Source organism: Protopterus annectens, chromosome 2.part1 (genome assembly GCF_019279795.1).
Source record: "Protopterus annectens isolate FY-2018-M chromosome 2.part1, PAN1.0, whole genome shotgun sequence".
NCBI lineage: Eukaryota > Metazoa > Chordata > Ceratodontiformes > Protopteridae > Protopterus > Protopterus annectens.
Window position 1 is genome coordinate 331,063,804 of NC_056729.1, and position 14,006 is coordinate 331,077,809.

The window sequence follows — 14,006 nt, forward strand, 5'->3', positions numbered from 1 at the left end:
GTTTTAAACACAAAATGAAAATGTAATGGTAAAACTGGACACCCATGCCTAGTTCTTCTTGTAAGGTTAAATGCTACAGACATCTCACCACCACATTACATCCTACGCCAAGCCCCGTTGCAGATGCTAAATATTGGCAGTGTCCATGTCTGTAGAAACACAAATGTCTCAAAATATCTTGTCTTACATCCCTAGTTAATGGTTTTAAACACAAAATGAAAATGTAATGGTAAAACTGGACACCCATGCCTAGTTCTTCTTGTAAGGTTAAATGCTACAGACATCTTACCACCACATTACATCCTACGCCAAGCCCCTTTGCAGATGCTAAATATTGGCAGTGTCCATGTCTGTAGAAACACAAATGTCTCAAAATATCTCATCATAAATTCCCAACTCACACTGTCAACCATTTCAACATCCAAATAACATTATTAAGAAATGATTATATCCAATGCACCTTTTGACTCAAAGGATTATGTTAATATTGTCAAATGTTTGCCTACCTTCTATAAACCCACCATGATCCAGGTCTACTATTCTCAGTAATATTTCTGCCATCCTTTTTGCTAAAATCAATAACTGAAATGGGCCTGTATCTCATCATAAATTCCCAACTCACACTGTCAACCATTTCAACATCCAAATAACACTATTAAGAAATGATTATATCCAATGCACCTTTTGACTCAAAGGATTATGTTAATATTGTCAAATGTTTGCCTACCTTCTATAAACCCACCATGATCCAGGTCTACTATTCTCAGTAATATTTCTGCCATCCTTTTTGCTAAAATCAATAACTGAAATGGGCCTGTGTGACCCTGGGTGAAGAGAATCTTTCCCCTTCTTTGCTTCAACTACCACTACTGCTTCTTTCCATGTCAAGGTCACATCCCCACCCATAACAATACTGTAAAAGTACCAGCTATACTTTTATAATCGTCTGCTCTTTTTCCACATCTCTACTATATCATTAACAGGGTTTTCCCCAGCACTTTTGTTTTTCACAGTTTCTTTAATTTCAGTTCCTTTATTTTTGATGTTAGTACCCCCTTTCCACTTCTGTTAAATGAGAAAGTTCTAATGTCTCTGTGATACTAAACATCTATATGTCGTCTATAGACTATAATGTAATAATTTACCACTACATTCATAATTTTTTCTGGGTCCACATCTATCCTACGTCATGATTCTTAATTTTTGGTCTCCATCTTTTTGCTGCCTAAAACATTGCCAACAACTTAGTGGCTCTACTGTTATTACCAAAAATAGTCTTAAAACCATTGATCTGTCTTCACTCATAGGTTCGCTTGCATAGAGGTTCTTTAAATTGTTCTTTAACGTGTGTTCAACATTTTTTTTTTTACTTCTGTAAAGCCCTTACTTTTAAGCCTTCTAAGAAGAAGAAGAAGAAGAAGATTATATCTACGGTGATTATTCCATAACTCATTTGCTTTTTTTTGTAACCATATTTCTAATCTTCAATTTACACATCTCACTCCTTTGCAAGCCCTTTACTGCTGAGGTCCAAATCCAATAAAATTTCAGTTAAAGTTTGATCTGTCCAATCATCATTAAACATATTCCTTTTCAGAAGAAAAGGAATGCTGGAAATTGTCAATTTACCACAATAAAAGTACTTTCTTACAAAACTTAGTTTGTATAGGTGTAAGGTCAGACACCATCAATGGATGCATTTTCATGGTTCAGATCACATTTTAGATAAAGGTTACATATTGATTTCTGGAAAAGGACCATATTTTGCTGCAAAATCTTTATATTCCATCTGTCTTGTTTTCATTACATCAATAAGCACAAATACATTCATACGTTTCTCTTAGTAACTTGTCTCAAATGGTATTTTAAGATTATATTGACACTGCAGAGAAGTCTACTTACTTTCCTGCAATGTTCAAATCTCTTACTACTACCATACAGCCTTGATGAAAGGCTACAAGATCTCCGGTAATAATCTTTACACGCAGTCTCACTGCTTTCAGTGGATATATAGCACAGTCATGGTTAAAAAAAAGTCCTGCTAAGAAGCTCTCACCAATACAAACCTCTCCTGCCTATCCTTCATTACTTCCTCAATCTTTATGCCTATACCCTTTCTAATTAAGACCCCTTCCTTTCACTTCCCTTTTATTACAGTAAACAAACTCTTTATACTTTTCTTACAAAACTTTCACATCCTTTAGGACTCTTTTCCTTTAACATTATTTGTACACTACTACAGTAAACTTTAAATCAGTATCTTCTCCTGTTTACCGTTAACCATTCCATTAATGCTTCAAACAAATTAAGTTAAACTATGCCATAGTAAAGCTTATATATCCTACAGAATGGTCCCTCGTAGTCCATTTCTATCACTTTCTGTGTGTTACTTTACATACTTCTGCATGCATTGCATTCTCTCAATGAACCTGATCACTTAATGCAACAGGCAATACCTGCCATATTCAAAAAAGGTTAGGAAAAGTGCATTTCCTGGCTTGTATTGCTTATATTGCTGTCTTATTTATTTTATTTATTTAATTTTACATTTGTTGACCGGGATAGTCCGACTGGATACATGTCCATTTTCAGCGGAGACCCTAGGAGAAAAGCTCTAAAAGAAGTTACAAAAGCATCTTAAAGCACACATTTAATCACAAGTTACAAAGTCTGTTGATAAGTATCAGTTATACATGGACTCAAACATATTTTACAGCTTAATTATTATATAGCTTAAAAGTCTTGTTTGACTGCACTACATATTTTGATTGTAGTATACTATTTAACATCTTTTCCCTTATGTACTAGCTACGAGAGAAAAAGCTTGTGCCTTTCAAAGGAACTAGAAGAGGTCAGTACCTTGTGAGCTACTGAATGATTTGGAGATTAGTATTTTAATTTATAAACATTCCAGGGATTTCCTGTGAAAGCTCACTTGAGCTGCGTCTATCATAAAACTACACTACTGTGTAAGTTTTTGCCACCTTTCCACCAAGTTCCTGCTCCGTTCTTAAACCCAGTGGATCTGCAGTTGTCCTTGTCTTATATTAATTTCACAAAATTCGCTCCCACTCTCCTTTCACTAGGTGTTAATAGCAAATAGCTCTCCCCTTAAACTAAACTCCCACTGTGGCCAGGATCCATATTAGCAGTATGGGGGGTCTCTGATCATTTCCATTCAAAATACCACCCTGTCACTGCCCTCCCGGAAGCAACGTTTTAGTTCATGCTGCAGAGTTTTAATAGTAGTATGTAAAGACTACACTGTGCACACTAAATGCATAGCCATATACAATTAAATCACATGGAAAACTGCTACTTCCAGAGAGAAGTTGTTTCTGGCCAAAACAACATGAGCTCAGGAAAAAAAGAACTGTGAAATGTAGACAAGCTAATCTGAGACTTCGAATTAATTAACTTTCGATGCTTATTTTTAGTAAAGAAGTAAGTAATAATGCCCAACAGAGTGCGTGTTATTATTGATATAAATCATGCCCAGTGGTGTTAAGGCCCAGCACTACAGGCACAGTTATCTACACCCCTGGTACGGCATTATTTCCACAATAACACACCCAGATGGTCATTACTGTGTTTAGAAAATGGGTTAGCTATTAATAAAATTAAAACACACACAACTTTTTTTTAATTATAGACATATATTTGACATAAAATAATTCATAGGCAGGCACTAGGCTATCGGCCCAAGGGCCTACATAAGCCTAGCCAACAAGATTCCCTGGCTTACGCCACCCAAGAAAGTTATTTTCCTGTGCCACTGTCGAGCAGAGACACAGAAGTGATCCCCGGGGTGTCTTTCCTATTTCCCATCCACTCATTAAGATTTTCTTGAAGAGTGCTAACGAAGAACTTTGCTCGAGATAGATGGGTAGCCTGTTCCAGAGTATGGGAAGTCTCTGGGACAGGAATCTATCCCTCCAGCATGTCCTGTTTATTGTGGTGACAAGGTTTAGGTCCCTAAAGCGTGTAGCTCGGAGGGATTGGGATTTCTTTAGGTGTAGCATGTCCAACAGCTCTGGGTTTGACATAGCTTTATATGTTAGGCAGAGATCACCTCGGAGTAGGCGATCAGCTTTACTCCGTAGCATGAGTTTTTTTGAGGCGGTCAGTGTAGGGCATTTGTTTGAGGCCAGTAATCCTCTTTGTGAGGTACTTCTGTGGCCTTTCCAGCTGCTGCAGATGTCTTGTGAGGTACATTCTAAAAGGGGCATTGTACTCTATAATCCTCGCCTAATGTTTCAAATTTGATACAGTTTACCTAACTATTGTTTGAGGAAGTAACTTTTTTTTTTATGTAAAATAATGTCGAACACACATTCAGATGCAAACTCAGACATAGTTAGATACACACATGAAATACAAACATAGCAAGCATGCAAAATGGCAGTCAAAAGTCCAAGCTTCACATAGGCTCATAAGAAGTTACTAGGCTATTGGCCCTGAGGCCCTTACAAACCTAGCCAAGAATTTAGCCCATGTTCCAACAAATCAGTACCCTATGCCACTGTCCAGCAGTAAATGTTGACAGTCTGGACGAAGTTTGCTTTGAAGGATTTCACTTGTGCTCTTATTTGCTTGTTCAGGCTAAGGAGAGATTGCTTCCAATTAGGCACCTGCTCCTTCTTGTCCTGGACAGCAATTTGTTCCTTTTATTATATTATTATTTACTGCAGATGTCCACCAGACAGGTTTACTCTTCCTTGACAGGGATGACTCCATGCAGCTTATATAAATGCTCATATAGTACTTTGGTGTAGGCTTGGGCATACTTGGCAGTTCCTGGGGGGGGGGGGGGGGGGGGCTGTGAAGCCGTTTACACCTTCCCTCAGGAGGCTGTAGTCAGTTTTTGAGAAGTTTTTTTTTGTTAGACACTAGCGGGAAGGGGTCAGGGGAGATGGTGACTTTGAAAGTGACTGCTTTGTGGTCGGATGTTACCAGGGATGATGACACTGTAGGGATGCTGCAGTGGTTGCTCATGTTGGTTAACACAAAGTCCAAGATATTTTCACCACTTGTAGGGGTGTCGACCAACTGGTCCAAGGCATTTGCATTGATGAAATCAAGGAATCTCTTGGCATTTGTGTTTTGGCATGAGTACTTCTTCCAATCTATAGTTGGACAGTTAAAGTCGCCCAGGATCAGAGTAAAGGGTTGAATCTTGATAGATTCAAAGAGGTCCAGATAGGTGGAATGGGCATCTTGAGTCAATGTTGGAGGCCTATAGCTAGCTATGATTTGAATAGGTGTCTTGTCAATTGTTAACTGCACATGGAGTGTTTCCTGTGCGATATACTGTTTGACCAGTCTGGAGGTGTGTATGTCTTTTATATATATTGCAACTCCACCTTTTTTTGCTTTGCTGCCCATGGTTTGGGGTCTGAATATATGACAGGATGATGAGTAACCTGGTATGGCTGGGGTGCTCTCTGCAGCCTTGAACCAGGTTTCTGTGACTACACAAAGGTCAGCATTTTCCAGGGTTAAGAATGCTTGCAATTAGTGCAGTTTCATGTTGACTTAACGTTTAGCAGCATGACCTTTAATTTACATTTTGATGAAGTGTTCATGTTGGTAGTTTTGACCTCATGGCATTGCCTAAAAAAAGGCACTATGGGCGAGGCAGGAGCCTGAAGCACAATGGAGACAGATGCAGGCCATCTCTGGCAAAGCATCATGGTTTGTCAAGCATGTCATCCCAGGCTGTCAGGTACTGGGATTCCCTTGAATTGACACCAGAAACTAAGACAATTGTGTTCTGCTTGTATGGAGGCATCATTCCGGGTGATGGTAGAATCAAGGCTAGGAACATACCTGCTTCGGACACATTCAGTGAGCTCGATCATATCTCTCTTCATATAGTCCAGGGAGGTACACCTCAAGTCATTCATGCCAACATAGACTTAATATGCTGCCATGTGTTGTACAAAACATTCGACATGTGTATATTATTACACACACACAGCACAGGCAAATATACATACATTCGAACCCAATATGGCCGGGACCATATGTTCAAACTTGTAATCACATACACACACACAAATATATATCTATATAAAAGGGCCACACGCACACAAATGGCTGTACAAAACACCGATATCATCTTGGTCAAACCACAGAACAGCTTCGTCCTTCCATACATTTTATAAACACTAAGGAGCTGGCCCATACCTCTCAACTGTACAGATTTTTTGCCTTATATTTTTGGTCTGTTCCATTAAAATTGTGGTTTTCTGCCAGATCACTGGTAAATAAATTTATAGTTGAAGTCAGAAAATAATGACAGACATTCGAGTTTCAGACTTCATACCCTTCAGAAAATTCATGCTAATGCAACACCCGTTACTCTATCAACTTTCTAAAATTGTAAGAGCAATATTTAAAATGCGTCCCTGTTTTTAGGTCTTTTGTCCCCCATCATTTATGGCTTTGTGGAGATTTCTTGCTCTAAGAGGTACGAGCTGGCCCCATACATAAATCAAGGAACACAAAGACTGTAAAAAAGGTGCTTTCCAGTCATTGCTAAGAGACCAAGTAGTATAACAGTTGCCATCTAGGTACCACTACAGACACAAGAACATGTTTTATACAATCATTAGTATTCTGCTTTTACTAGAAAATAAAATACAAGGAAATTCAGGCAGATATAAAGGTTTAGCCACCTTAAATTTTAAAAGGATGGTTAAAGGCAGCCCAGCAGCACCTGCACCAATACACTAAGAAAATGGTGCCAGTGAAAAAAGGTAAAAAAAAAAAAATAAAGTCAGTTATGAAAAAGTTTATAACGGAGCAAGACTTCCTGATTTTTGTGTAGTATAAATCTCTGAGGTCATACTGGTGCACGGCGGACAATGACCACTTGATAGAAGAATTTGGTAAGTTCATGAATGATACAATGAAAGGAACACAGAAGGCAACTATTAATATGCTTGGACTGAAGACTATGGTCATCCTCCAATACTGAAAGATACAAGGTGTAGAAAGGACTTTTAAAATTGTGCATCAGCTTACACATTTTCAAGCATATCCCCTCAAAGACAGTAAATGTTTCTAAAATACATACCCTTTCACTATTAAAAGAAAAACATCTGAAAAGATAAATCAAAACCCCATTTAATGAAATGAACCATGTATTCTGACTGAGAGCTGTCTATCAAAACCAAGTTAATAAACTATATGCCAGGATTGTTGCAAAACATGCCTTGTCAGAATCACATCTGTAAAAACTTGTTTTCTGTACTGGCTCCACCTACCTTCAAATGCAATAAACAGAAGCGCGTTTGTTTACACTAGATCACACGTTTATGGCACAATAGTCACTAAACAGTTTTATTTAAAACCACTAAATTTGACATACATTCTGGATATCCACTGCATTTCCACATTTTAAACATAAAGTTATACATCCAGCCTAACAGAAAAACACAGTACAACATGGCAGATTGTTCCTCTCAAATCACTAAACTCAAAGAACTAAGCCTGGAACCCCAGACTTGTTTACGATTTAAAGGAGCTCAATGATTAAGTTGACTGGGTCATAGTGCTATACTAAACTCAAAGAACTAAGCCTGGAACCCCAGACTTGTTTACGATTTAAATGGAGCTCAATGATTAAGTTGACTGGGTCATACTGCTATGACCAATACAAAGAGTTTTGTTGCTGGCATCAAAGAGTCCTACACCCAAACTTTTCAGAAACTGAACTTAATGCAATTCCCACCTGTTCAAACTTACTTGTGGCCCTACTAACACAGAACTTCACTAAACTCAAAGAACTAAGCCTGGAACCCCAGACTTGTTTACGATTTAAATGGAGCTCAATGATTAAGTTGACTGGGTCATAGTGCTATGACCAATACAAAGAGTTTTGTTGCTGGCATCAAAGAGTCCTACACCCAAAATTTCAGAAACTGAATGCAATTCCCACCTGTTCAAACTTACTTGTGGCCCTACTAACACAGAACTTTCTCTCCAAAATTGTGACATTCCCAAGAGCCATGCAGGCTTACTAGCAGCCTTGCCAATACAGCAATCTCTCTCTGAAACTAACATTTTCTTGCAAAGATATGCCAACAAATTAAATTATAAACTGCATTTATATTGTGATTTATCTGGATAAATGCACTTTTTTATTCTACATTTGTATATTTTATCACCCAAGTCCAATAAGCATTTTTAATCCGTTACAGTCAAAAGAATGAACAAACAAGTAATTTAATTTATATCAACACAATTTCGGAAAATCAAATCATGGGTTGCACCTTCGCTTACTTCAAAAAAAATCATAAAAGTAGTGTATGCCTGCAACATTTTGAAAAGATCATATCAGACTGTTGTTTTCAAACAGGAATTGTGGCAATTATGTTTTCCTAAAGGAAGCAAATAACATAGGCTCCCTTACACCAAACAGTAAACACTAAACATTTTCTGACTGGGATCATCTCTGATGTCGAGTTCAATAGGAAGAAATTCTGCACAGAGTAGTACTGTACTTAATTCTGTTTTGCTTACACACAGTACCCCTGACAAGTCAGATCCATGATCACTTAAACACAAGTGACCATCAATCAAATGCTTTTGCATACAGACTACACCTCCTCAAATAAATTGACTGTGTACACATCTCAGACTCACATGTTCTACTGTAACCAAGTGAATTTCTTCCTACAGCATTTCTCTTCAGTTTGTTTCTCTCTCACACACACAAACCCTAAAATTCCAGATCCACTATCCCTTAACTATGATCAAGTAACAGACAAGATCATACTACCTCAAACCCCAAACATTCCAACAGTAACCATGATCAAGTAACAGACAAGATCATACTACCTCAAACCCCAAACATTCCAACAGTAACCATGATCAAGTAACAGACAAGATCATACTACCTCAAACCCCAAACATTCTGACAGTAACCATGATCAAGTAACAGACAAGATCATACTACCTCAAACCCCAAACATTCCAACAGTAACCATGATCAAGTAACAGACAAGATCATACTACCTCAAACCCCAAACATTCCAACAGTAACCATGATCAAGTAACAGACAAGATCATACTACCTCAAACCCCAAACATTCTGACAGTAACCATGATCAAGTAACAGACAAGATCATACTACCTCAAACCCCAAACATTCCAACAGTAACCATGATCAAGTAACAGACAAGATCATACTACCTCAAACCCCAAACATTCTGACAGTAACCATGATCAAGTAACAGACAAGATCATACTACCTCAAACCCCAAACATTCTAACAGTAACCAATTAAAAGAAACTGTGTGTACTAAAATATTCCTTTTGTCACACAAACTTGTTTGCCTTATTACTCATTTTAACTATAATCAGACAGTTGGCTGCTTTCAAATAGACTGGCTACATGCAAATACCAAATCTGAAGTACTCCTCAGAAGCTTCACTGTCAATAAATTTGTCCAAAATAATATATTTGGCTTGTTTCATTTAAACCAAATGTTTGGAACACTTCCCACTACCATCTTTTAATTGCAGATACCTAATTTACCTAACCAATCTTTTAATTGCAGATACATCATTTACCTTACCAAAAAAACAGCAGTAAAGTTTTAAAGTGAAATAAAGATGGTAAAGGAGCAAACAAAGGCTGCAAATACTCAACAGCATATAAATTCCCTACACACAGGTATCGAAGACAGGAACAGTCCAAACAGGAATAAAAACTCAGTTTATTTGTGCACTGGTAAGCGTTTTCACCCCTTCGGGCTTCCTCAGACCATTAAAACTTGACAACTGATTAATGCAACATGTAGCCAATTCATTCAATTTCATTAAAGTGGTATTCTCATTAAGAGAATCGCACACTAAAAGACTACAAAAACATAGCCTACTACTTACAAATATATAATAATTTAAAAACATAAAAATACATTAACTACATAGTTTAAAAATAATTTTCATAGTAAATTTGTGGAACATAACAAACCCAAACATACAATGGAACTGTGCTCTTTCAAGACAGAGTAACAAAAAAAAATAAATAACACAAAAAAAAAAAAAAAAAAATGAATTCTGGTTAAAGTTGTGAAGACTGGTAGAGAAGGGTGAAGGTTGCCAGCCTAGCCAGATAGAAATTTGTAAATATAAATGTAAACTACAGGCTTGTTGTTTTAAATGTAAAGAAATACTGTTACATTTATGAAACAGTGCACTCTACTGACCAAAGTAAAGCATGTGGTGACCCTTTGAAGTAGACAGTGGTGCCTAAAAGTCTAGATGAAGAAATTCTATAGTTTTAACCAAGAGTTAAATTGCTAGATTTAAACATGCAAATGTATTTTTATTGCTATGTTCCTGACCAGCTGCAAGATAACAAAAGGGAGATGTTAAGAATGTAAATGCAGTTAGTATGTAGCCTGGGAACTCCCGGGAAGTGTAAAAAGATGATGCAATGTATCAGAACCGCAACAGCAATTTAAACGGAGAGAATCAGAAGGCATTAAGCATTTTTGTCTTGATCATCCAACTCACAGAACTCTGCCTGTTTTCTTATGTACGGTATCTTAGACTTGTGTTTTCTTTTAGTGATAGCTAGAACTAGAAAGATAGTGTTTTTCTGTGATGTCAGAACTGTTCTACTGATTTATTTGAAGTATTTGTGTGATCGCTGAACTTTTGACTAGCACTGACTGTTTAGTAGAAAGAATTGTCTTGTGGTTTTAATTATTTATTATTAAATATTTTGAAACCTTAACTGTGGCTGGTTTGTGTAGAGATAAGTTAAGCTCTAGAGTACACTGCATGTATACAAGGATCATGTACGAAGTCACTCTAATAAGCCTTGAAACTGTTTAGTCATACTAATTGGATAATAATATTGCACAGTAATAATTTTAAGGGCCTTTGAGTAGCTGATAATTATTAGCTGGGTGGTGGCAGGGTACTACCGTATAGTCTGGGTAAAAGGGGCACAGCTGGAGAACCTGTGCCAGCCTTCCCCAGAAGTGTCTTGTGTGGCAAAGTGTGCGTGTGTGTGTGTGTGTGTGTGTGTGTGTGTGTGTGTGTGTGTGTGTGTGTCAGCTACTTGGGGCAGGGACACAAAGCACTGGTTGGACAGAGAGGGTGCTGGAGATATTAGCTTGTCCAGCTAGGCTGAGATCTGAACCCTGGGGACCTGGAGAGCAAGGAAGCGACCAGCCCCAGACTGTGATCTGTGTGCTCTTAAGGGAAATTGCACTTTACTGTGTGTATTTGTTACCCTTTCCTCATATACGAGACGCCCTCTCTGGTGTTAGTGGTGAGGACTGAGGCTCCTTGATTGCAGGGGCATCACAAAAGTAATGCATCTCACTTGTTTCTCATGCAAGAATGACCACAACCTTCCCCAACCCATATTCACTTGACTGTGACACAATAGCAAGGTAGCTGGTTTCATAAGTGTACTTAACCCCCCCCCCCCCCACACTCCATACACACTCACAGACTAACCACTTTCTGATTGGGAACACCTATGACAATTGAAAATCACAGCATGATTATAATATAGATTTCACAAATACTGTCTTAAAACTCCGACAACACTAGTTGACATATCAGGTGATTTTTACAGACACACTGCCCCTTCCATAAATACACCTCTGAAGTAATACTGTGATCAAAAAAGTAAAAAAAGTTGCTAATGTCCAAAAAGCTTAACACACAGCCACCTACCCAACGTATCACTGTTTAGCTAAGATAACATTGGTAAATCATAAGATAAAGAAAATATGTTTAGGGGAACCTGTACTTCAATACTGTGCTGTTAAAATTCTCCCCAAGGTCTGCTTCAGCTTCTGCAAAGTCTAAACTTATTTTCAGTACTAAAGAACAAAGCATACGTTTCTAATGCACCCAGAATGCATACCTCTCAACTTCTTGGAGCAAAAAAAAAAAAGTCAAACAATGGTGGTACAAAAGGTTCAAAAAGAGGCACAGTTTTTAAAATATTGCTCTTGCAAGCTTAGAAAGCTGATAAAATTACTGGTTTTGCATTAGCATGCATTTTCTGAAAGGCAGAAAGTCTGAATCTCAAATGTCTCATTATTTTCTGAATTCATTCCTCAAAAAATTGCCAAGGATTTTCCAGAAAACAACAATTTTATGATAAACAGGGCAAAAATATGGACATTCTAAGAAAATCTGTACAGTTGAGAGGTATACGGGGTTGGGGGGGGGGGGGGCAAAAGGTCTAAAAATAGGGACGCATTTTAAATATTGCCCTTATAAACATAGAAAGTTGCTCGAATAACAGAATTTGTGTTAGCACGCATTTTCTGAAGGGCATGAAGTCTGAAAACCAAATGCATGTCATTATTTAGTGCCTTTGATCCTCAGATTTTCCCAGTGATACATCAGAAAATCATACTTTTATAACAGACAAAACTCTAGACATTCGGCAACTATCTGGACAGCTCAGGAGTATGGGATACGTTTCCTACAAGGAAAAACACGCAATTTATTTTATTTACATTTTCTTAACCGGTTAATATTACTAACAAAGCTCACTTTTCACAAGAGATCCGGACAAGACAAGTTTGTGAAAAACTACAAACTATTAAAAACACATAAGGCACAAAAGCGCGTGCAATATAAACAAGTTTAACAATATACGAGCAAAATAAATGTTTACACCATTCAACTTGTGAATGTTAGGGAAGCATAACAATGTTCCCGTGTAATCTAAACAACCATTAGTTTTACCTGTTCCTACTGCTCTTCAATATTTAATTAACGAAATTACTTTCATACAAACTGACAAAATATAATCTTTTTCACACACATCTCCAAAGCCACCGAAAATCAACACAAACGCCTCCACTAAAGTACTTTGACAACATATTATTTAGCCGTTTTAACCTCTGCATACATTCCCTTGACTTTTAGCTTAATTATTAAGATCAATAACACAGGAACCAATAGCATCCTTTCTCATTCCACCTGGTTTTACTTACTATAATCCTCAATATGCATCATGGGGTGAAAAAATATTGGGTAAAACACTGCCCCAACAGCTGCTAAAAACCCCCCAAAGATCAACACTATCCTCGTGTTTCGTGACATGACGCCTTACGTGCAGGACAACGAAAGAGACGCGGAAGTAATACTTTAGGCAGAGTATTACAAGGTGACGTTTGTTCCTTAACCACTTGATTATGTAATGCGCTTGATGATTGCAAGCTATGTGTAGGGCAAATCTTCTCTGCAATGAAACCGTTTTGCAGGTACATTCCTGTTTTCAGGTTTGATGTACTGCTTCGCACAGTTTTCGAGTTTTGCGCAACATACGCGGCTTTGAAGCTGTTAGCGTAGAGTAAAGCAAAAATGTATTACTCGTACAGTGGTGGCACCAATAATTTAAAGACACAGGACACACGTTTTACATCTGTTTTTTTTTCCCCAAGAGCAAAAATAAAGGATTTTGGGAAGTATATATTTGCAAAATGTTGATAGCTCTCAAAATCGTACCGGCAGAATCAGGAAGAAATCCAGAAATATTCAAGGACGGATGCCATAAATTTGGGATACTGCTTAAAATACTAGTAATATTGAGAACCTTCCAAAATAAAATAATGTGAATTAATATGCGTTTTCTGACGTAAAAAGTATGTAATCCATTCCCCTCAACCGCACCAATTTTCACAGTTTATTCAGATTGTTTTTTGCTTCATGGTCTTGGTCTATACTCTGCCCCTAATAAAGTGTGTGTGTGTGTGTGTGTGTGTGTGTGTGTGTGTGTGTGTGTGTGTGTGTTTCCAGCAGATCACAGAGAACTGAAGTCACTAAATAATAGCAGACGTGAGTTTCAGACTTCATATCCTTAAGAAAACGCATGTCAATGCAAGATCTACTACTCCTGCAGCTTTCTAAGTGTGTATGATCAACGAGTAACATTTGTCCCTGATTTTGGTCCTTTGTCTGCCCAATATTTTTGGCTTTGTCTAGATTTCTTGTGCCAAATTTTGGGAGGC

General features: G+C 37.7%; 1 protein-coding gene across 1 annotated transcript in view; it reads right to left on the reverse strand.

Moving 5' to 3' along the window:
• SMIM20 (small integral membrane protein 20) overlaps nucleotides 1-13,488 on the reverse strand; it is a 211,906-nt gene extending 198,418 nt beyond the window's left edge. Inside the window, exon 1 of the mRNA XM_044062157.1 lies at nucleotides 12,990-13,488. Within this exon, the coding sequence (XP_043918092.1) occupies nucleotides 12,990-13,098 (109 nt within the window). The 5' untranslated portion in view covers nucleotides 13,099-13,488. The remainder of the gene's footprint in view (nucleotides 1-12,989) is intronic.
• Nucleotides 13,489-14,006: the final 518 nt, after the last annotated feature.